Here is a 27,271-nt window from a genome sequence, read left to right as displayed (position 1 = left end):
AAAAAAAGAAAAAAAATATAAAAAAAGAAAGAACGATCACATAATATAATGGTTCGTCGATCCTCGTAGATCTAAAACGAGATCCTCAGGTTGGTATCCTCCTTGGTTATCCTCGGACTTCGTAAATCAGTAACGCGTACCCGTATATCGCGAACAAGCTCGACTTTTATCTCCACCGCGAGAGGAGAACTCGTTTATCCGCGGGATGCCCATTCCTCGTTTATTTGTTTGCCGATTTAATTGCAAAAAAAATATCAAACGGAAAAGAAAGAGAAAGAGAAAGAGAAAGAGGAAGAGGAAGAAAGAGAGAGAGAATTTTTCATATTTTTTTTGTTTCGTATTTTTTCTTTTTTCCACCATAAGAAGCTTGAACCCACCTCACAGCTTGTGCATATACGCATGTGTGTGTGTGTGTATCTGTGTAACTTTACGATGTCATAGAAACGATCTTTAAACCATGACTTTAATACTTTTTTTCTTCTATTATTTCATCCCTTCTATTTTATTCTTCCATCCTTCATGGGCGTCGAAAAATTAATCGTCATTCGTAATAATAAAATCTAATATAAATATTGTCAACGAAAAGTATTATTTAGAAATAATTAATGTAATTTATTTTTTATATTCGATCGAGAACGTGATAAAGTTTGACGTTTAATACAAATGAAAATACTTTCTTAACGTAGATCGTATTGATGATAAAAAAATACTTTGTATTACTACCGTGCAAACCTAAAATGTTGCAGTAAGTGATCCTCCTCATGACTTTTTTTTTTATTATATATATCTCCATTTTCGATCGAATGTAATCGGTCCATGCAACCGATTCATCGTCGAGTTGCACGAGGTGGTACTTTCGAAACGTTTTTCTCTTTCTCTCTCTCTCTCTCCTTCGATGATTTCTCCTCGACGAAATTCAACTCCCAGTTTTCAATAGTATCTTCATACCGAAATATTCTTTTTCCTGACATTTATATCAGCGAATAAAATAACAAAAAAAGAATAGAGAAAAACAAAAACAAATATTCTCTCATCGATGTTTCCTATTTTTTTTTAATTCTTTTTTAAGTTCAAGAAAAGACCACGAGGAAAATTTAACAATACAAACAAAGAACAACGAATTATAATTTGATCACGCGTATTAATGCAATTGTGAAATATGTTAATGTTGAAAAATAATAATAAAAAAAAATGTTTCAATCTAAATATACCTAACACCTGTTTTAAAGTTGCAAGCCATGATATATATCACGTTCAAACGAATACGAACAAAATATTGCAAAACTCGACGCCTATGGATGCATACATACATATATAAATATACACGTGTACATGTGTGAATATATAAACGCATTGGTACGCACAATATAACACATGGTTTAAACGAACGAGCATACCTTTGGCTCAAGCTAACGCTAGTCTTTCAGTATTAGCATATAAATTATGTTATCGTGATTTATGCTCGCAAAAGCCGCGTGCCCACACATACACACACATACACACGGTTTGTGACCATTCTACTAAACGGGGGGGAGACAGGGGGGGTTTTACTTGCTACTATACTGATTAAAATTCGAAACGAACGAACGAACGAACCGGGGGGCTACGCCCTCGAGCTTCTTGTCCCAAGATAGAATGACAGTTTATATACCGATAAATAGTTCAAATCAACTATACAGTGTGATAATAGTTTTAGAAATGCCAGGCATTGCGATGCAACGTGCATTTATTTTCTAACAAGAGAAAAAAAAAATAAACATCATTTTCGATAAATCGTAAAAATAATGGGATGAAAATGAAGAATATTAAAAAAGAAAATAAAAAATAGAATAATTCATTTTTAAAGATAATTTTAATATCGTTAATTAATTAATAATAATAATAATAATAATAATATAATAATAATAATAATAATAATAATAACTAATAATAAATAATATTTTTAATAGTTGATTTGGCTCGTTAAACTTGACTCGGAAAAAATCATTTAACAGACGTTTACTGCTGTAAAAGGACAAACGAGTCGGCTTGAACGGTGCAACCATATATATATTGCATAATAATTAACGGATAGGCAAACGACTGTACCATATAGGATATATTTATATTCAAATCTCTACATATACATATACATATATATATATATAAAAATAAATCTATATATACCGGCAATGAACTTGCCAGCAAGGAAATCGCAATATGAAACGTTACGTGCACTTAAAACACACCGTTCACGATTAGCAACGCTATTGCAAATCTCTCGTCGTTCCTTTTATCTATCTTTTCTATCTTTCTAATTCTCTTACTCTAACTTTTTTTTTTCCCCTCCCCTTTCTCCCCTTCTCCCCATTTACCCCCTTTCACGCACGATCACCATTTCTGTATCATAAACAATAGGTGCCACGAGAAAATACTATCCACCACGTGCGTTCTTATTTCGTTACTTCGTTACGGAGAAATGCATTTTTTTTTCTTTCCTTCTTCTTCTCTTCTTTATTTATTTATTTATTATTTATTTGAGTATATTCTCTCTACACGATTCTATTGGAAATTCAATCTCGAATACGATTGCGAATCGCTATTTATTTTCATATTATAAAATGTATTTAAATATCTACTTATTATCCACCCACACACACACACCACCACACACCGTTATTATTATACTTATACAAAATTCAATTGAAATTTTCGTCACACGGATTACATTTACTTTCCACTATATACACACACACGTGCATACCGTTTCTTTTTCGATCATTTTACGTATCTTTTATTTTATTATTTTTTCTTATCAAACAAATCGTTTTTATCTATTAATAATTTTTAATTGAAAGATATATATATTGAAATATGTGAAAATTAAATAGATAAAGAAATTACTACAAAATTATATCAGCTATTAAAAGAAATAATGTTTAGATATTCCATTACCATTATTATTATTATTATATTATTATTATTATTATTATATTATTCTTAGTATCTTTTCCTTTTTTTTTCTATTCCTTCTTCTTCTTCTTTATTTATTTATTTATTTATTTATTTGAGTATATTTCTCTCTACACGATTCTATTGGAAATTCAATCTCGAATACGATTAGCATGGAATCGCTATTTATTTTCATATTATAAAATGTATTTTAAATATATACTTATTATATACACACACACAAACACACCGTTATTATTATACTTATACAAAATTCAATTGAAATTTTCGTCACACGGATTACATTTACTTTCCACTTTTATATACACACACGTGCATACCGTTTTCTTTTTCGATCATTTTACGTATCCTTTTATTTTATTATTTTTTCTTATCAAACAAATCGTTTTCTATCTATTAATAATTTTTAATTGAAAGATATATATATATATATATTGTAAAATATGTGAAAATTAAATAGATAAAGAAATTACTACAAAATTATATCAGATATTAAAAGAAATAATGTTTAAATATTCCATTATTATTATTATTATCTTTAGTATCTTTATTATTATTCTTAGTATTTTTTTCCTATTGAATACCAATTTATTCCCATTTAGGTATATAAAATTATGTATATTTCTTTGATCGTGCATTCGTAATTTCCATTGAATGAAAGTATAATTCTCTCATAGTTATAATACGTATATGTGATATCAAAATGAGAGTCATCTCGAATAATAAAAAAAAAAAAAGAAAGGAAGAAAAAATCCGACAAGAAATGAAGATACTTTCCTACGATTAGTCGAGTCAACGGAGCAGAAAAAAAATGAGATGTATTTTTTTTCTTCTTTTTCTTCTTTTTTTTTCTTTTTCAAAGATTCGAGTACGTTAAGAAGAAAGGAGAAAGAAAATGAGAAGGAACGAGAGCCGGTGTATGCCGTGTGGAGGGAAGAGAAAGGGAAAAAAGGGGGAAAGGGGGAAGATGGGGAAGGTGGGTGGGGGAGGAGGGGGAGGGGGTATTTGAACCAAGAGGAGAAAGAGATAGCGGAAGGTGGGAGATCTCGTGAAATCGATCTGGTTCGCTGGACCGAATTGCAATCGTCGCACCTTCTTCGGGATTCTTGTAAAGCAAAGAAGAAGAAGAAGAAGAAGAAGAAAAAAAACTTGATGTAATCAAAAGGTTTCACTCCGTCGAAATAAATGATCGGTTTAAGATTCCTACGAAACGATGATAACAACCTTCTTCTTCTTCTTTTTCTACTTCTTCTACCGTATCCTACTGCAACTTTTGAACTTCTACGAAATTCGAAATGAGAAAAAGAATAAAGAAAAACAAGAGGATACTTAATAATTACGCTTACGTTAAAAACGAAATAATAAAAAGTAAGAAAGTACTAAAAAGTAAGAAGAAAAAATAAGAAGAGAAAAGTAACAACCCCTGAAAAGAAAATAAAATAAAAATGTAACAATAATAATAATAATAAAAAATGGGGAAGAAAATATTTCGTATTATTCAAAGGTGTAACGTTAATAAAATTGTTAACGAACGATAAAAAAAAAAGAAAAAAAAGAAAAGGCGTACACAACACCCGAGGAATAATTTCTAATAATAATAATAATAATAATAATAAAAATGGGGGAGGAAATATTTCGTATTATTCAAAGGTGTAACGTTAATAAAATTGTTAACGAACGATAAAAAAAAAAGAAAAAAAGAAAAGGCGTACACAACACCCGAGGAATAATTTCTAATAATAATAATAATAATAATAATAATAATAATAAAAATGGGGAAGAAAATATTTCGTATTATTCAAAGGTGTAACGTTAATAAAATTGTTAACGAACGATAAAAAAAAGAAAGAAAGGCGTACACAACACCCGAGGAATAATTTCTCCGACGATATTTGCGAGTAACGAAGGAAGACGTTAAAAAAAAAAAAAGGGCTAATGGTTTCCGCATTGCGGAACCGCACGATTTCACCCCCTCTTGGTTCTTTTCTACCCCACCCCCGTAGCAAATTATGCCCATTATCGATCGATCTGGACCAGACCGACTGCGGACGACAACGGCATACAACGTTTTATGGTTGTGGGAAGCAACGATACGAATTTTTTCCCCTCTTGAAAAAAGAAACGCGTAAGAAAAAAAAATATAATACCATCGAGTACTTAGAATTTATTTCTATAGAAGAAACGTCACTATGGGGAGGGGTGGGAGAGAGAGAGAGAGAGAGAATTTATATTGACTGACACGCAGGAGCACTAAAATTTATTGATGAATTCTAGGCTTGAAAAATATTCTTCTTCTTCTTCCACTTTTTTTTTAATATGTTGCGAAAGAACCTAAAAAAAACGTATCGAGTGAAAAATGTGCCGTCAAGTGCAGCTTGTGTGACAGCAGAGAAATAAAAAGAGGAAAAAGAAAGAAGAAAAATACAAAAAGAAGGAAGCAATAAAGTAACGAAAGAAGAAGGGTTCTTCATGCCCTGCGAAGGGTCGGATTGGTTAGTTGCGGAAAGAGAAACGCAGGCTGCACTAGAATAACGGTCCACTTCACGTTTTGAACTTGCTGTTGCTGTTATAGGAAACGTTTTCCTTTCTCTTTCTCTCTCTCTCTCTCTCTCTCCTTCTCTTTATTTTATTTTTTTGTCTTTTTCTATGATCGTAGACAAGCCGATCGTACCTACTCGGTATTTGCATCCGCGTGCGCATGAATAATGAACGTTGGTGCTTTAATCATCCTACGAGCAAGAGAAAACACATCCTTGATAGGAATAACGCGATAAACGTAAGAAGAAGATCCGCCCTATTCCACCTTTTTGTTGTTATGCCCTTTTTCTTCTTCTTTTTCTAATTTCTTATTATATTTTTCGATTTAATCCTTTTCCCTTTAATTCTATTTTTCTTTTTCTTTTTTTTGCCGAAATTAAAGAAACTTGCGTTCGATGTTTTACATAAATATATGTATTATGCAAATTAATTAATTTTATTAATTAATAAAATTTTAATAATTAAAATTAATAGATAAATTTTATAAATAACATTAATAAATAAAAAGGAAGAGTTTAAATAAAATCTTAAAGATGTTTTTGTGATATATGTTCAAAGAATTACGAAGAAAATGTTTCTTTAATTTAATGTTTAATCCATTGTCAAAATTTCTAATTGATCTGCCGAAATTAAAGAAACTTGCGTTCGATGTTTTACATAAGTATATGTATTATGCAAATTAATTAATTTTATTAATTAATAAAATTGTAATAAATAAAATTAATAAATAAATTTTATAAATAACATTAATAAATAAAAAAGAAGAGTTTAAAAAAAATCTTAAAGATGTTTGTGAGATATATGTTCAAAGAATTACGAAGAAAATGTTTCTTTAATTTAATGTTTAATCCATTGTCAAAATTTCTAATTGATCTGCCGAAATTAAAGAAACTTGCGTTCGATATTTTACGTAAGTATATGTATTATGCAAATTAATTAATTTTATTAATTAATAAAATTTTAATAAATAAAATTAATAAATAAATTTTATAAATAACATTAATAAATAAAAAAGAAGAGTTTAAACAAAATCTTAAGGATGTTTGTGAGATGTATGTTCAAAGAATTACGAAGAAAATGTTTCTTTAATTTAATGTTTAATCCATTGTCAAAATTTCTAATTGATCTGCCGAAATTAAAGAAACTTGCGTTCGATGTTTTACATAAGTATATGTATTATGCAAATTAATTAATTTTATTAATTAATAAAATTGTAATAAATAAAATTAATAAATAAATTTTATAAATAACATTAATAAATAAAAAGAAGAGTTTTAAAAAAATCTTAAAGATATTTGTGAGATATATGTTCAAATGTTACGAAGAAAATGTTTCTTTTATTTAATGTTTAATCCATTGTCAAAATTTCTAATTGATCTGCCGAAATTAAAGAAACTTGCGTTCGATGTTTTACATAAGTATATCTATTATGCAAATTAATTAATTTTATTAATTAATAAATTGTAATAAATAAAATTAATAAATAAATTTTATAAATAACATTAATAAATAAAAAAGAGTTTAAATAAAATCTTAAAGATGTTTGTGAGATATATGTTCAAAGAATTACGAAGAAAATGTTCTTTAATTTAATGTTTAATCCATTGTCAAAATTTCTAATTGATCTGCCGAAATTAAAGAAACTTGCGTTCGATGTTTTACATAAGTATATGTATTATGCAAATTAATTAATTTTATTAATTAATAAAATTGTAATAAATAAAATTAATAAATAAATTTTATAAATAACATTAATAAATAAAAAAGAAGAGTTTAAACAAAATCTTAAAGATGTTTGTGAGATATATGTTCAAAGAATTACGAAGAAAATGTTTCTTTAATTTAATGTTTAATCCATTGTCAAAATTTCTAATTGATCTGCCGAAATTAAAGAAACTTGCGTTCGATGTTTTACATAAGTATATGTATTATGCAAATTAATTAATTTTATTAATTAATAAAATTGTAATAAATAAAATTAATAAATAAATTTTATAAATAACATTAATAAATAAAGAAGAAGAGTTTAAACAAATCTTAAAGATGTTTGTGAGATATATGTTCCAAAAATTACGAAGAAAATGTTTCTTTTATTTAATGTTTAATCCATTGTCAAAATTTCTAATTGATTCATGAAGTGTCGTTTTAAAAAACTAATTGCAATTTAAAAATAATTATTATTTTTTACATATGATTTGACACAACTAATTAAACGTATAAATAATATATATGATGAAAATTTAGATTTTACATAAATTCAACTATTTCCAATCGATTGTTTCACGAGTTTGATTATTTTCTAAGAAACAAAATTACAAGGCAAGAAAAAGAAGAAGAAGAAGAAAAACAGTATATTAAATTCTATCTTCGGTATCCCAGCATGCGAGTTGGTCTCCTACTGCGAGAACGAATATACTATAACATATATACATACACATATATATACACATATATAACACACATATGTATGTAGTATATAACAACGAGGTTTGCGTGTCGCGATGCAAAAGAAACTGCTGCACATGCACTTAGAATGGTGTAAATCGAAATAACTCGTAACGCGTATCGATTCGAACGTTTCCTCCCACTAATTTCACGGTCATGCGTTGAAATACGAACAAGGGCTGAAAGGGTAGAAGGGATGAGAACGAAGAAAGAGTAAAAAAAGAAGGGGAAATATATATATAAAGGAAAGTGGAGGGGGGGGAAAAAAGCTTGGAAAAATCCTTCAAAGCCCATTCATTCGATCACGCGAGTAAAATATTGTCTGTCCTTATTCCGAGAAATTCCCCATAGAAGTGTACTCATAGGTATATACATCACGCGTGAACATATGTGTATATATGTGTGTGTGTGTATATTTATATGCAAGTATATATATGCGTTTTGTGAAAGTAGGGTTCGATGAAAACTCGAAGGGTCGTAGGACGTTTCTCGAAGAATGTTACGACGAAGGGTGGGACGATACTAAACAGCCCCATGAACGGTAAACACTTAACGACTTGGCCGTATTTCATCGGGATAAATCGTAAGATTCTATCGTAGGTCGCCATTGAAAGTGCAATGTCTTCTCTTTTCCTCCCTTCCCATAAACGAGATGGAACTTTCTTTTCCCTTCTTCTTTGTATTCCTCTATTCTACTACGAGTGCCATTAAAATTCGCGAAAATGATACCTAAGAGAACGATCTCTAACAGATAAACGATTCTATTATATTAATTGATCGTTAGATTTCTTTGATATTAGACGAATTCATTCTTCAATTTAATTCCATAATTAATTATTCAAAAAAAACACAAATTTTATTGTACATTGTATTCTACTTTTTTGCATTTTATTTTAACAATTTAACATAATTTATATCTAAATTTTGTGTGTGTATTTATATATGAATCTATTAAAAATTGTGATTTGTTATTTATGAAGACTAATTAAATCCTAATTCGATAAATAATAACGATTATCCTAAATGAAAATTTGCAGAGTTTCTTGGAAGCAAATTCGAAATGTTGGTGGAACGCAGCACTTGTCGACGCAACGAGACAGCTCAGGTATAAAGGTCACGTGTCGCCAGGTGTATTAATGGTCGGTGGGCCACCGTGTGCCCTAGAAGTATTAAGGGCAGCCTGGGCTCGGAATGTGCTTAGACCACCGGCTGATCATGCCATCACCTGCCTTGGTAAGTGTCTTTAATCTAAACTATTTAATCGTATTTTATCGTTTTAAGGATGACAAGTATTAATATTATATTAATTATATAATTATTATAAAAAATATTATATATAATAAATAATATATATAATAAATATTAATATTATATATAATATTATATTATATTAATAAGTATTAATATTATAACAAAAATTACATCTTTTCGTAAGATTTTTATGATACCTATCGTAGTAAAAAAAAAAAACAAAGTATCCTGATATGGAAAATATTTTTTTGATTAACTATGATAACCGTGAATATTACGATATATAATGTGTGCGTAGTAAGAATATTTACAAGTGTACATTTCATTTTGTTTTGTTTGTTAAGAAAGTACAATAATAATTCTTCGTTAGATCGTGCGTTAACACGCGTAGTATTTTCTTTATCTATAAACATTTCTCTAACGTTTCGAAGATCTTGATATCTCAGCACGAATAATACGTTCGGTTGTTCACGAAAGAGATCGTAGTGTAAGTACGGCAGCAAATAGGTAGGTAGGTAGGAAGGTAGGTAGGTAGGTAGGAAGGTAGGTAGGTAGATAGATGCATATAAAACTGGATGATGGTTTGGGTAAGTTAGATATCTAGAGGGGGTGAAAGGGAAGAGGAAGTCGATAAATTGAATCGGTCAAGTGGTAACATTTTCCCATGCATTTATGTATCTCCCCCCGTGGCGATGTATTTTTCATAAACTAAACATTCGAATCCATGTCGGAGATATGGCAACGAAATAAAACACGATTCTATTTGACGCGATACCAGATATCGTCTTACATAAGCTTTAAGAGAACTACCACCAACTACTACTAACCAACACACAAACACACAACCATTAACCAATCCTACATGTGTCAGTTATATTTACGATGATTTATCATCATCTTATGGGAAGTTACCAACGTTAGACGGTTGCTTGACTTTAGATTCCACTGACTTTCTTCAATCATTTATTTTTTATTTTTTCATTCGAAAGGATTTCAAACGAGAGATCGTCCAATATACTTACTCGACGACAAAAAAATATATCCTTTTCACGATACTACAATCATTCTATTTAGAAACGCATAGACTGGACAATAAATAATAGAACAAATGAAAGAAAGATTTCAAGAAAATGAGAGAAAGAAATCTTACTTATGTTTAGTTGATTTTATTTATATATATATATATGATGGTGGTGTTTCTATGTATTACTATAGAAATTCATAGGTCGACTTTTGCATCGATAAATCAGATGACCGTGCGCGTGTATCTGCGACGGTAGCTGCATTCCCGTGCGATCGATTAAGTCTGTTACTCTCTCAGTTGGTGCTCATATACTTGTACGCGAAACGATCACCACTAACAACTGCATTTCCATGCATAATTTCTTAGCTAAATTTATACACGCATACACCTATACTAATATATTATCGATATATCATTGTATTACAGGGTGTGTCCACTGACACGTGGCTCAATAATTCGAAAATGTCACAGTGGGGGGGATTACTAACGTCTACATTTTCTTATTTAATTTCATTTTTTTTTTTACTTTGTTTCTATAACATAACAGGATGTTCCTGGATCAAATTGTCAAACTTTAAATACCTTCGAGTATACTAGCAAATGATTCTATTCAAAATCATGAATTTTATTTAATCAAATATGAATGAATTACGCAGAGAATTTAATTCGAATAAAAAAAACAACAAGAAAAAATTTAATAAAAATTAATACAATATAATATATATATTTATAACATTGAATGAATATTAAATATTGTATCGAGGTATTATACGTATCCTGGAACATTCCTGTTAAACGTACACTAACTTGTGATCCTGTATAAGCGTAACATGTGTTAAACTATCAGATGAGAAAGAGAGATATGTACTACACGTATACATAAAATACGCAACACATAGATCGAACAAATGGAATATATATAGGAAGGTCCACCAATACTAAGATACTTGTTATCGAACGTGCGACAATGAGCAGCACCGACCAAGCTTGACTTGGAAAGTGGTTTATATTCTCAAACGATATATATCAAGACAACTCGCGGTCAAGAAGGGTTTTTCTTGGCATGCTCTGCTGTATATTAAAGAAAAATAAAAAGAAATAAAGAAAAAAAAATAGAAAGAAAGAGAGAGAGAAGGAGAATATCGACGCGTTCCAACGAGATATCGTGTCTCGATCATTCCTTATTTCCAAGGACGCCGAGTTAGGGGTAAGTAAGTTCGATGGAGCTAGGTTTTAAATGGAAATTCCATTGGCCGACGCGCCGACGAGTTAATAATTCATTCAGATAAGGAACCCGTTCGAAATAGAGACAACTCATCCGTAAGCGCTAAAAAGCGTCCACGCTTCAACACAACCGACGCGAGTATTCCTGCTACCAACAACACAACTAACGCGTTATCTCCGCGACACTCGTATTCGATTGTAAATCTTTTTCGCATACTATTTTTCTTTTTCTTTTTTGAGAATAAAAAAAAATGGTTTTTGATAAGGATTAACGTCACGACGACTACGACGACGACAAAGGCTGACGTAAGTTTTCAATTTCCATTTTACGCGTTCGAATTATCGATTATCTATGATCGATCGATTTTATCTCGAACTCGTGTTTAAATATTTTTATGATTTTCTACTTTCTATTAATCTTTATACAAGATATATATATATATATATATATATAATACAAAGTATGATAATAAATTTTCCTACATTATTTTTATCAGATTAATTAAATATGACAAAAGGTTTACTATACGTATATTTAATTGAAAAACAAAGATTAACATTTAACAAAAATATACAACTGCAATTTGTAGAACTGCAATCTACACAAATTTGTATCTCACGTAAGAAAAATTTATAGTTAAAGAAAAAGAATATTTTATTTTTTATTTAATAATTAGATTTACAAAAATATCATCTAAAGTATAATAATATCTACGAAAAAAAAAAAACACGTGACTATACCACAGGGAATGGAAAGGGGGGGGAAGGTCTCTTCCCGTTTATCGATTGGCAAAATTCAATGGCAAAATTCCAATTGGAAATTTAAACGTGAATTGTCTTCCCTCTGTAGGTAGTAAAGTTCTTACAGCTTTGTACGTAGGATTTAACCTTTATCAACCCTAAACCATTCAACCCACCCCCTCCCTACCCACCCTTCTTCGTAGTTATCTCTCGAATAGCGCGAAGTATTACGGCACGTCGATTACGGTAATCGAGACTCCTTGGCGATAATCGAACATGAAAGAAAAGAGCCGGAAGGTTTGCAGGAAGATCAAAATTAAGACTAGAAGAATTTTCCTAGACGTTCATGGTAGATAAAGGTAAGAATAAGGAGGTGTATATATATATATATTCGATGTACTAGGGTGAATCCAAAGATAGTTTTGTTCAAAAACCCTTAGGCCATAGTTTTTATCCATGTGGTAATCATAAGGTCAACCTCTCACGCTATACTACTACTACTACTATGCCTTTTACAGTCTCACGATTTTCCTATTCTCCTATAGATCAAAGGAATAAATCCATGGTGTTTATGGTATATGTACGTACTCAAAGTAATCCCAAAAGTTACTTTATCCAATTGAAAAATTCATTTATTTGCCAGATATTTTTTACATGATTGCACGAAACCGTAAAAAATAAGATTATATATTATAATTCTATTAATAAATCGATATAATAGATTTCTTCCTATTTTTTTTTCTATAAAACAATTTTGGAAAAACTGTAGACGATATTATTTATTTTCGTTACAAAATAATTCATACGAATTTAACGCGTAATAATGATCTAATTAATTAATTGATCTAATATACATATATAAAAGGAATAAAACTAATTTAGAAACGTTATTAAGATACCTAGTCGAATCGATAGTAGAAGGAAAATCAAAACGGTTAGTTGATTTAATCGAGAATCACATAAAATTTCACGGATCGGTTAACGCGCAGCAAATATTTTCCACGAGGGGCGAAATAACGAGCCATCGTAAAACAAGGATCACGATCACGAAAGGTAGTTGGTGTATCATTACTAGGCTTACGCGTTGCACTAATGCGGAAATTGTCGGCTTCAAAGCACGATCAAAGTCCGTGTATAATTTTAGGATGAATCTTTAACACACGTTTGGCTACGATATAACAATAACTATACCTATAAAATAAATTCAAAAAAAGAAAAAAAAAGCACTACCCAAAAATAAAACATTTCCTATCAAATATCGAATAATTTACCCTCAAAAATAAATAAATAAAATAAACACGCGTGATACGCGTATTATCAGCTCAGAAAAATTCTAACGAAGTTCAGCGGAATTTGAAAAGCAAAAAGAAGAAAAATAAAATAAATGAGACGGTAAGGAAAATAAACGTCATAGTTAATTACGGGGGCGTAGTCGAAGTCCGATGAAACGTCGTCATTGGGGTCGCGAGAGGTAAATCCGACCTTTCACCTCGATAAATCCATCGACCATAGGAGAGTCCGTAGATCACCCGTAGACAATCGACCTACATTAGATCGATTCAACTATTCTCCCGTTTATCTCTCTCTCTCTCTATCTCTGTGTATGTTTGTCTCTATTTTCTATCTAAAGTACGGGGAACTCTCGTGGGACAGCCATGTAAATTGGCATTGCTATAACCATGGCGCTTGCCCATGAGAGACTCGAGACTCGTGTGTACACAGGCTGGTAGAAGGGATCCCACGGTTCCCCTCTTTCGAATCCTTCAACGAGGCACCACTTGCACGCGCTCACGAGAATCGTAAGACACGTCGAGTCACAAGCAACACACACACATACACACACAGACACACAACTCTCATTCTATCATTCTTTCTCTGTTTCTTGTTTACTATATAACCCAGGGAGGGCGTCTATCAATGTATGCCACGGTGTCTTTTCGAGTGGCAGTTTCCCGTCGAGCGTATCAACTGGATTCTCGCCATCTGAGATCTGACTGATCGACTGACGAATACTAAGACGAAGACGTAAAGGAAAAAGGAAATAATACGATGATCCGAAGGAGGAGGTCTCCGAACGAAACACACAGAAGCTCTCATGCAACTCTACCGACCCCTTTTACCGTCAGATTCTTACTTCTGGGTCATGTCCCACCGATCTCGATTCAACTTTCCTATTAGGCATTATTTTGCGAACCTCTTCTCGCATCTAGCTCATGCATGCAACCTACCTACATATGTATATATCTATTACATGTGTGTTTGTTTGTTTGTGTGTGTTTGAGAAACATAGACGTATCCATCTCCTCTCTTTTTATCTATGTCATGTCCGATATACCTTTGTAATCCTCCATCGTGACACCATGCATCTTCTTCTTTTTCTTCTTTCTTCCTTCATTCCTACATTTGCTTTCTTACATTTCGCTTAGAATATTTTTTATAATTTTTATTCAAAAATGTATATGTATATATTAAAGTGATCGTTATTTGTAAACATTATTTCTATGAAAAAGATGTTTAATTAATTATATTTCATAATATCTTAAAGTATACGAACAACAAAAAAGAATCAAACAGAAATAAATATTTAAACAATTATTATAAAAAACATTTGCATTGAATTATTAAAAAGACATAACACAAATACGCGATAGAAACAACGTTAATAAATGAATCTACCTACACAATATTCTACTCGTAATAAATCAATAGAGAAAAATTCACGCGAATTCAAAATCACTGTCTTACTATATAATCTAGGATACAAGAAACGTATCATTTCGTATCGTTAAAATATGAAAAACACAAATTTCAACGAATAATCAAATAACAACGATTACTTTAAATTTTAAATACAAACATATAATACATACTGGACTATTATTAGATAAATACATTAAAAGAGTAACTTGAACAAGGTTCTTTGATAAAAAATATATTGAAATCGGTTTGCCCTAGTGTAAATTGTAAGCAAAGCCGGTTAGTTAATAAGAGACCCATAGGTATTGCGGTGTAATTAAAGGATTATTTAAGACCGGTAGCTAGAGCACCTTTCGACGAGGGATACCATAGCCAATCTTAACGCTTTAAATCAACATAGCATCGGTCTTTCTAACCATAAGTACTATCTCAGCATTAAGGAGACTAACCATAAGCCATTGAGTAACGGATAATTGCAGACATTGCTAATAAATTAATCTTATGCCTCCCTCGGGCACGCCTACAGGAGACGCGTGGTTCTACGATCACCTAATCCTACTACCAACGATTGACTATCTTATCCCACGAATTAAGGTGTCCCGTTTTTAACGACCTCGATGGACCTAACGTCATCACGGAAAAACGTCATTGCTTCAATTGGCCAAGGTCGATTAATAAAATACTTCTTCTTCTTCTGCTTCTTCTTTGAGTTTTTCTTCCATTATTCTTAAGTTATGTAGAAATGAATATATGTGTATGTATGTGTGTATAGATGATTTAGAAATTTATCATAATTGTTTCATAAATATAAGTATGATTATGTAATAATGGACAGAGGGTATTAATTTATTTTTTAATTTATTTGATAATATATATAATAAATGGTATAATAATATAACATCATTCTTCTAAAGTTCGTCGGTGTATTGAATTTTTTAAGGAAATTAAGGATGATTTATCGGTACAATCGGAAACAAAAGTAAAGTAAGTCCTTAAATTCACGGTACAGTCACAAACAAAAGTTATTTTACAATTTTCACTTAAATTGAGATTTTTATGTTAATATTATTAAAATGATCACTAAATTTCATTCTTTTAGAAACTTTATATCAAAATTTCAATTATAAAAAAAAAATAGTTGGTTTAAATCATCTATTTCAACAGATATTAACAGATATGGATTTGATGAAAATGTCATTAACTTTTGTTTCCGATTGTACCGACAAATCATTCTTAAACAATTAATTACAAATTTTGAAGCCAACGATATATATATGTATAAATAATATCTATTTAATTAATATCACCAATGTGACTATATGTCGTTCGATAAACTATGCGATGCAATTTGAAACATTCGGCCTAATTCGCAAGCCAAGAATCAAAGGTATTTCACGTATGAAGAAGACATAACGTTCGTTCCATCTTCGAAATTCAGATTCTCAAGAATTTCGAGAATCCAGTCTAAGAATCGATTGATCTGATTCAAAGAGATAACAATAGAAAATGAAAAACTTACAGACGACTGAAGTGTATAACTTTTTAAATTGTTTCAAACTGATAATTTGATATCAAATCGTATACATCATTATTTTAATTTGCATATTTGCATTGTTTGCTTGAAAAAAGAAACTATAATTATTAAAAGTATTTATACACGCATACATAAACAGAATTTAAATCGAAATTATTCAAAATTTTATTTTATGATTATTTCAAAAACAAATAAAATATCAATGTGTCAGAAGGACCAAAAGAAATTTAATAATAATTAAAACATGTAAATGAATTTAAATTGAATCTAACACAGCCATTCGCCCGGTAGTACTTGCGTTACATAATTAATTATTACAAATTATTAAAATTAAATATATCGCAAGTAATACCGACCCAGGTCTCACCGCGGGGAGGTTGCTGTGTTCGGAGACCCCCGGGCTATGACTCTACTTCTACATTTAATTTTTCTAATATAATTCATTTCATTAATCATTTGTCAAAAAGATATTTCAAAAATACAACAACGCGAGAAACGAGTCAGTAATATTTTTCATCCAACTTATTATTCAAATTAGATGAAAAATCATGAACATCGTTTCAAATCGACCTGCTTACCCGATTAACGCATAAGGAATAAAGCTGATTTACAATACTCCATTCCTAAATTAACGCAAACATGCAAATATGCAAATATGCAAACGCTTTTATTTAGATTTGATTGAAACTTCAAACATAAAACGCAAAACTAACGCAACGATGTAATCGTTCTGATTTACAATCGATTGAAATTTAAAATGTATTATGCAAATTGTTACAATAGGAACGCACGCATTGATATGCACTGAAGTGCACTGAAGTGCATTGAATATTATTTTAATAATAATAATAATTCCTAATGAGATATCAAAAGTATACATCCTATTATTAAATTGAAATAATTTAACAAATTTTTATTGCATTAGTCATCTTATTATCGAACTTATCGATAACTAATTTTATTATTTTATCATCTAATATATAATTCTATCTACGACTAATCCTCTTCAGATGCTATTAACAATATTGCTATCTGAGAATAAACATAATCTAAAAAAAGATTTATAATTAAATAAGAATCGACGGAAATTAGCAGCCACCAGTGAAAATGTCTTTGACAATAAATGCATAATTGATATACTAAACAAATACCAAAAATTTCTTCACACACACATACATTCATACATTCATACATTTAGACAGAAAAACCAACACCACGACTACTACGAGAACACAAACTAGGAACAGTGGAATGGAATCTTGCCAATATCGATGATCCTAAAACAAAAATTAATTTTATATTACTATTTATAATTTATTCGTAATTTTTATTAATGTATTTTTATATCCTAAATAATTGCATTACGAACCTTTGGATATTATTGCAGACATTGTTGTAAATATTCATTTTGATAAAATGGTATTTTGCAATATTAAACCTTACAGCTTGAAAATACAGTACTTTCTATAACAAAAAACTAGATAAAAAAGGCATGTGTGGGAAAATGAAATTCGATGTACGATCCACGATCAAAACTTTTCAATTGGATTATTTAATAAATAATGAAATTGAAAAAATAAAGAATTTAAATGACCAAAAAGTGGACATTACGAAATACCGAATTCTCGATGCATTAGAAAATGTGTTTTTCTATATTTAAACACAAGTGAATATGAAAAAATGCATATCTCTGATGCATGCTTCTTTCAATATACAAATATATGAATAGAAAAATGTTTCTATTTCATATAAAATTATTAATCGATTAATACAATTACAAATACACATAGGAAATTATTCAAGACACATTATAAAAAATTTAAAGGAAAAAAAAATTACAAATATTGCACCTTGCGTCGTATTACAAAATGCATACGCAATTATGCATATCGCCATAACTATAACCATAACGAGATCAAATGTACATTTGATCGATAGAGATTACATAAATTGTTTATTTAATAATATTTATATTAACGCGAAGTATGCAGTTACATCGAGTGTCTGATGTACATATTACATCATTCATATAAGTACAAGACACTTTTTTATTTCTACTAAACTATAAAAAAACACAAAAAATAGTAATACAATTCCACAATTTTCGAAGCACATATTTTAAATGAATATGAATTAAAGTATATCAATGCAATATGAAATCTTAAAAGAAGAAAAAATTGAAATTCAATATACAAAAATATTAATTGAACAGTGAAACAATATTGATAATTAATTAATTGCTATTGCTTGCTTTAACAGATTCTAGGCTAATCAAGTCTCATAGATTATTAACCGGAATAATGGGAGTAATATTTAATTTTAATAAGTGATGCAACCTTGCATCGCAGCTCTGCCCCAAATGTGGCAGATACTCATACGTTCTTTATGATTATAAAAAATAGAAAAATAAAATAGTTGGGTAAGATTATTCCAAGTTAAAATCTACAAGCTTGATCATCCCCAGGTGCATTTACAATCCCGTATACAAGCCTGGGGTCCCTGTTCTCAACTTATTCATAATAATCCACACTCTCTCGAGAGAGAGTGTGGGGCAGCCTTTTAATTCGGTTTATTTGTATATCAAGATTTATGCATTTTTATTCATATTGTATAATTTCTTCTATTATAAATCTCTGTGTAAAAATATTTCAATGATTTTTATATCATCTCTCTTTGGTTTCCTCTCTTAAAAAACTTTTATTTATATATATTTAATAAAAATACTTTCTTTAAATATTTCTTATGCAAAGTTGATATTTATTTGTTAATAATTTTAGAATCAAAATGCACACCCTTGACATATTTATATGCACTCGCATGTGCTGGCTGTACTTTCGTGTATTTTCATTCGCTTAGCAAGACTTATACGTTTCTAATCAGAATGATTCAAAATAGCTTTTCATTTTAATTTGCACTATTTAATTATTATATATAGATTATATACAAAATGAAATTTTCTAATTATTATTAGATAAATTTCTGTGGTTAAAAAAAATAATACGAATATTAAAATATTAAAAATATTTATTTATTAAGTACTTTCATCAGTGCACTCATTCATTCATTTTTGATCATTCTGAATGAGAAATGTATATTCTTACCATATTTTCATCTGCATTTAGCAGGTATGTTCGACTGCATTTAGCAATTATATTTATCTGCATTTAGCAGGTATGTTTGTACTTACTGCGATTTTCGTATGCACTTTTCAGTGCAGGCAAGCCTTTTAAATTGTTTCATTTATGTACCAAAACTATACATTTTTATTCCAAAAAAATTATTATTCTACTTTTATATATAATAAATAAAAACATATATATTAAAAAAATTGTTTTCATATTACTCATTATTTCTCCTCCATATATCTCTTGTAAAATCTTTCTTTAAATATTTGTGTATAGTAAAAATAGTTTCTCCCACTCTCTCTTATGAACTTATTAACTTTTTCACTTGATATTTATTTATAAATAATTTTGGAATGAAAATATATATTCCGGACATATTAATATGCACTTATGAGTGCTGGCAGCCAGCATAATTATATTCATCTGCATTTAGCAGGTATGTTCGATTGCATTTAGCAATTATATTTATCTGCATTTAGCAGGTGTGTTTGTACTTACTGCGATTTTTGGTATGTTCGATTGCATTTAACAATTATATTTATCTGCATTTAGCAGGTGTGTTTGTATTTACTGCGATTTTCGTATGCACTTTTAAAGTGCAGGCAAGCCTTTTAAATTGTTTCATTTATGTACCAAAACTATACATTTTTATTCCAAAAAAATAATTACTCTACTTTTATATATAATAAAAAAATATATTAAAATTGTGTTTTCATACTACTCGTTATTTCTCCTCCATACATCTCTTGTAAAATCTTTCTTCAAATATTTGTGTATAGTAAAAATAGTTTCTCCCACTCTCTCTTATGTACTTATTAACTCTTTCATTTGATATTTATTTATAAATAATTTTGAAATAAAAATGTATATTCCGGACATATTAATATCCACTTATGAGTGCTGACTGCCATTTGTTTTATTTCATTTATTTAGCAAGACATATACGTTTCTAATCAGAATGATTCAAAATACCTTCTCATTAATTTGCACTATTTAAATATAAATCATTTATTGTATGTATAGAGTGTGTATGTGTGAAATGAAATTTACTAATTATTGTTAGATAAATTTCTGTGTTTAAAAAAAAATAATACGCAGATTGAAATATTAAAAATATTTATTTATTAGATACTTTTATCAGTGCATTCATTCATTCATTTTTGATCATTCTGAATGAGAAATGTATATTCTTACTGTATGTTCATCTGCATTTAGCAGGAATTTCCATCTGCGTTAAGCAGGTATGTTTGTACTTACTGCGATTTTCATATGCACTTTTCAGTGCAGGCATGTACTTACTGCGATTTTCATACGCACTTTTCAGTGCTGTCATGTACTTACTGCGTTTTTCATATGCACTCTTCAGTGCATTTAATCAGAATGATTCAACATTTTTTTCTTTAATTTGTTACTATTTAAAATAAAAATCAACTATCATATATTCAAGAAAACAATGTGCAATTAGGGTAAAAGACTATGTGAAGCAAAGTGGAAACAGGAATTTGTAACTTTTTGAATGCAATAAAAAAATATAGTAAATAAAAAATATTATATATTTAATAAATTATTATATTTTATATTAGAAAAAAATTGAAATGAATTTAAATGATATTAAAATATTTAAAATATTTATTCATTATATACTTTGATAAATGTGATTATTAATTCAATTTGAATCATTCTGAATGATGAAACCTTTATTTTGTGTCCTTATCTGCATGTTTGAATGCAGCAATATCCTCTTCTTCCATCGTTGTATCCTAATGCACTATTTGTGCAAGCTGCAGCAATCCATGGACGTCCACACTATTTAAACGAACGTGACTCTAATTTAATGAAAAATATCAAAGACAAAACTCTAATTTATATACTTCAAAAATGCAATGACTCGACTATTAATTTATTTTAATAAAAAATCTACAATGACTCGACTTTTAATCTAATTTAATAGGAAAACTGCAATGACTCGACTTTTAATTTAATTTAATAGGAAAAATGCAAGGACTCGACCTGTAATTTAATTTAATAGGAAAACTGCAATGACTCGATTTTTAATTAAATAAAAAAAATGCAATGACTCTATTAATTAAATAAAAATAGCAAAATCTTGACTCTAGTATTTAAAAGACTCTAATTTTTCACGAACGCGAGTGTGGGACAGCGTTGGGAGATGGAATGGTCCATCATCTCCATTCAGGAACAACTTATAACTAATACTACTACGAGCATAAGTGACAACGTGATAAAGGGGTAGAAAAAGGATTTTGATATGACCACGAATCATTGATCAAAGGGTTATCAAAGATATCCTTTGAAAAATAACTCGTAGTCGAATAGTTGCCCACTTGATACCACAATTTGTGGGGGCCTCTTCGGCATTTTGCCTCTTCTTTGCTTCGTGCCCTGACCACTGCAATGGAGCATTCCCTACGTGCGACGCAAGAAAAGATTACGTATCAAAAAACGCCCTACCGTTTGAAACAATACATCACAAAAATTGGCATATTTCAGTGGATTATATTAAAAGAATGAAATCGTCCCTAAGCTAAACCGACCTAATCCCGACCTGTTCTCACCATACGCGACAAGACTCAAACCCTCGTGTTTAATAAAACGCATTTTATTATACGAGACGCATATTTGATCTAAGCTGAAAGAAAATTGGGAAGGAACCAACACAGTTATTAGTAATTTTATTTCCGCAGGTTTTTACGCTGGTATTTTTTTTGTTTTTGTTTGTTTTTATTTTTGTTTTTATTCTTACTTAACCTAACGAGAGGTAAGAGCTTGCAACGTACAGTATCGATTTATCCTAAATAATATAACCACTGAAATATGACAAAGTTCATAAATGCATCATCCCAAACGCCACTGACGAATCCCAACACGCAAACTCAACTGCGTTCCTACCTGAGTGCGTCTCGATTTTTTCTAACACAAATTTTATTTACTTACTTATTTGTAAAAAAAAATTTAAAAAAAATAAATGTGTACAAGAGTGAAAAAATATTGAATTTATTCCGTAAAGTAATTATACTAGCCTGTGGACGATCAATGGACTCGAAAGAATTCACCGATCGTACGCAACTACACAAGCACATTTAATCGAATGCTCCAGCAGATATATATTTTTTTCTGAATGATGAACCTATTACAAACTAGGATTAACACGTTGCACATTAAAGGTGAAAATGTTTCGATAAAAAGAAAAAATTACAACAATTGTAATAATCTCATTTTATTCGAATGGGTATATGTTATTTCTAACATTAAGAAGTATATTACTAAAAATCGCGAAGTGCAAGTGTTAATATACTTAAAAAACTAAGTATCAAAACTAATTCAAAATCCTTTGCTAAGTTCAAAAGATATTGGGTGATCTATCTAATGTTCTCATTGGTTGCAAAGTATTTTTGAACTGCTTGATACAATCATCTTAACTTAATGCATAGTATCAGCAAAAAAAATGGAGAGAAAGGTATAATGAAAAGTGTAAAAATTTGCTGACACTTAGCCGAAACCCCGGAGGCAGGAATGTCCACCCTGTATGGAAGCAAACCTATTGCCGTACCCGGTCCTTACCTACTTAAAATTAAAGTTTTCACATACACTCAGAAAAGTATGCTACCTGCCTGCCTATAAACCTATATTTAAAAGTGCAAACAGACACACCAACACAATCATTCCACGCTGGATCTGTTACTCACATACCACCAGGGTGCAAAAAGCCTAAACTAGAGAGCATGCCCCGGGGCACCTCCGACACCCTAGTTCAACCACGTTCTAAACTTATATGCTAATAGGAGTACGTACCGAATGCTGTAATCGTCTGCCAAGGCTAGTGATTATTGCAATAATAACTAAAGCAAAAATACTGGTACATACTAGTATATATCTGCATACTAATATGATACAAGTATTATCAAATTTCCACAAATAAATGTGAAAACTCTACTATTCAAAACGATTCGGAAAAAAAAAATGAGAGAAATTTAATGTAAATAAAAAAAATACAAGTACATATCACACGTGACTGTACAAGTATTTATTTAAATATTGAATGATGCATTAATAAAAAACTTTCGCGAAACGATGTACAATACACACTACCTGATACGCACACACTGGTGTAAGTACATCGTGCAATCACTAACACAATGACAGCCGCCAAAGGAAAACTTAATAACTAATAACCCATGCAAACTTTTTCTCACCCATACGTGTAACACCTGGGTAACACGCATCGATGAGAACGAAGAGTGCATGGGGGGGAGAAAAGGGGAATTAGTATATTAGGCTGAAAATCCTGATCTAATAAAACATAATTAACATACATATATACATGAAAAAACATTTTTATAAAAATTCATCTAAACGGATTAAGGACTCTACAAGTCATTTGGTGAATAATGACTTAAGCAAGTGAATGAAAAAAAAAAAAATACCCCATAAGAAACGTTTTATATTATTATATAATACTGTTTCGAGGTAAGGCAGTGTAGAGTGATTCTAACGGTGACAAAAGATGGATATTTCTTAAAAACCTCGGACGACTCTTTCATTAAATGGCTGTTCTAATTAAAGAACTGGGTTTTAAACCACCACTTAATTGCCAGAATCTATCCGTTCGCGAATTTGATTTGTCTTCTTGCTCATTTATTGATAATAATATCGAAGTATCGATATATCGAGATAAATCACGATTGAAATACTAATCAAGATTGAAATACTAATCACGATTGAAAAACTAATCACGATTTGAAAAACTAATCACAATTGAAAAACTAATTACGAAGCAATGCATTTAAAACAATTTTTACATGCTTTATTGGCACGAAATCGAGTAAATTAATGCTCGATTTCACCATTACTAACACGATTAAATATGTAAAGAGAAAAAAATAAGTACAATAATTAATTGCAATGTTAATTAAGTGTATTGAAACCGATGAAACAAGAAGACCCTAGCCTAATCTAAATAAATCACATATATAAAAATCACATATATAAAAATCACATATATATTGGGAATCACTCGTGAGCAAAACCAAAGGTTTTACTCACGGTCGCTTATGCTCGTTTCGGACGAAACACATCTACGAATACAACCAGAAACCCGTGCCGATATTGGACCATTCATCCTCGACATGATTGGGTCACTGGAGGAACTTTAAATTTGTTCACTCACTCGTTACCAATTGTTACCATAAAAATAAAATAAAAAATGAAACTGAACAATTGGCAGTAGAAGTTCTGCGATGGCTCCAAAACACTCGTCCCCCTCGCTGTTGGTTGAACGATGTCGTGAAGTTGATTAAAATTGGTTGAATCGTTGAATTGTTGAATCGTTGTATCGTTGAATCGTTGTATCGTTGAATCGTTGTATCGTTGTATTGTTGAATCGTTGAATCGTTGTATCGTTGTATCGTTGTATCGTTGAATCGTTGTATCGTTGAATCGTTGTATCGTTGAATCGTTGTATCGTTGAATCGTTGAATCGTTGAATCGTTGAATCGTTGAATCGTTGAATCGTTGAATCGTTGAATCGTTGAATCGTTGAATCGTTGAATCGTTGTATCGTTGAATCGTTGTATCGTTGAATCGATGAATCGATGATTAATCTGTAATTAAAAATAAAAAATAAAATTAATTATGTTTCATATCATTCAAAAGATTTTTCATGAATGAAAAACATGAACAAAAACAATCATGATTTAAAAAATGAATATGTGAGAAGTAATAATTAAGATTAGAAAATAATACTAACCGTTGATTTATCCAGACGAAGCCCCAGATTCGTCGATAAAGATGATCCAGAAGAAATAAAGATGTGAAGTTCATTTAAATTGGTTGAATTGTTGAATCGATGAATCGTTGAATTGATGAGTAATCTGTAATTAAAAATACAAAATAAAATTAATTATGTTTCATATCATTCAAAAGATTTTTCATGAATGAAAAACATGAATAAAAACAATCATGATTTAAAAAATGAATGTGTGAGAAGTAATAATTAAGATTAGAAAATAATACTAACCGTTGATTGATCCAGACGAAGCCCCAGATTCGTCGATAAAGATGATCCAGAAGAAATAAAGATGTTAATTCACACTTTCGACCATGACAATATTTTAATCGAAACGCAAATCCTCTTCTACCGAATTGGTCGAAAGTGTGTTAATGATTCTAATCGCGTACCGAGCAAACTGTTTTTTAACAAGAATATTTTAACAAATTCTTGCATTGATTTTAAATAACGAATGAATTACTTTTAAAGCAATCTATACGATTGCATACAAAAAATGCAACATTTTTCGAAACAAAGTGACTCTAAGATTGCATTGCTCGCAATCGCAACTGAAGCTCTGAAAATCAAAGTTTAGTTAAAGCAAGTCGTAGCGTACTTCTGTTTATTTATTATGTTCCTAATAAAAAATATATTAATCGTTTTATAATCCAATTATTTAAACTACGTATTCCAAAAATTCTGAAATCGTGCTACTATTTTTATATGCTTTAATTATTAATAAAAAAAAATTATTCAAAAGATGCAACCACAAACTTGTAAACTAGAAAAAAAAAATAAGATAAAATACAAACGAACAAATATCGCGTTGCATTCTATCTTTCAAATAATAAATTTAATCGCTATAGGGTTATTTTTACAGAAGTATGCTAATTGCGTTAATACCTATAGGAAAAAATAGATATAGCATTAGTGTAAAACTAAACAAGGTACAATATTTATATATTTTTTGAACAATTAATTAGAATCGATTGAACGTGTCTTGAATTATTTATATGAATTTAATACCATAAGAAATAAAATGAATTTATATTAATAAAATTTAAACAACAATTGCAACGCGTGATTAAATAATTAATTCAATAAATCATTTCATTCACATTAGAATTAATTAACAAAACGAGAAGTTAAAATTTTCTAATGCACCGAACGTCAGCCATTGGCTCGACAGTGCTTACGTTGCACCATACAAATTCTATGGACACCGTAAGCAATATCGATTACCGGATCTCACCACTGGGAGGTTGCTGCGTCGGAGATCCATTTAGAAATAAATATATTCCTAAAATTAAAGAAAAGGAAAAAAGTAATATTTGAATGTATGTATGTTTTTGTATCTTTTACCACTTAGTAGAATGTCAATGGAATGATGGTGAACGTCTTTCTAAAACGATGAGAAGAATGGGATGATGGCAAACGTCTTTCTGAAATCATAAAAATCTGTATCAAAATCTTTTTAAAACTATAGAAAAATATATGATCTTATAATTTTGATTATATATCTTCTTACCTAATTTCAATGCATTCACAGCATCGATTATGACTGCATGAATCTGTAAATCAAATGAGATTTAATTAGATATCAAATTCTGTAATAAAATATTATCTAATTAAGCGATATTAAATGATTAGACGGAAAGGGAAATCGTTATGTCTTACCTGTGACGCGTTCAAACGCGAAATAAGACGTTTGGTATACGTCATCACCTCTCCCCTCCTAGTAAACATAGCTAGTAAGCATAGCTAATCGTTCGAGATGTTTTTCTATGCGTACTAGGATAGAGGACATTCGCGGTATTCGTCGAGGAATATAAACATAGCTAACGTTCGACAACGTTTGACTTTGACCTTATCCTTCTCGTGTCTTCCTTTTTCTTCATATACATTCTATTGTATCGATCGTTACTACACATAAAAATAAAAAGTAAATACGC

At 30.1% G+C, this 27,271-nt stretch overlaps 2 protein-coding genes across 2 annotated transcripts in view; one reads left to right on the top strand and one right to left on the bottom strand.

Moving 5' to 3' along the window:
• The window catches only part of LOC122518175 (CCR4-NOT transcription complex subunit 6-like), a gene marked incomplete in the record, with an annotated part of 788,395 nt that extends 773,758 nt beyond the window's left edge, over positions 1-14,637 (bottom strand). Inside the window, 1 exon segment of the mRNA XM_043636924.1 lies at positions 14,511-14,637.
• LOC122518173 (storkhead-box protein 2) overlaps positions 1-27,271 on the top strand; it is a 54,368-nt gene that overhangs the window by 2,082 nt on the left and 25,015 nt on the right. The window contains exon 2 of the mRNA XM_043636921.1: positions 8,973-9,168. Coding sequence (XP_043492856.1) covers positions 8,973-9,168 — 196 coding nt within the window. The remainder of the gene's footprint in view (positions 1-8,972; positions 9,169-27,271) is intronic.

Source organism: Polistes fuscatus, unplaced genomic scaffold (genome assembly GCF_010416935.1).
Source record: "Polistes fuscatus isolate 324 unplaced genomic scaffold, CU_Pfus_HIC Scaffold23, whole genome shotgun sequence".
NCBI classification, from domain to species: domain Eukaryota; kingdom Metazoa; phylum Arthropoda; class Insecta; order Hymenoptera; family Vespidae; genus Polistes; species Polistes fuscatus.
This window is presented reverse-complemented; position numbering and strand designations above follow the sequence as displayed.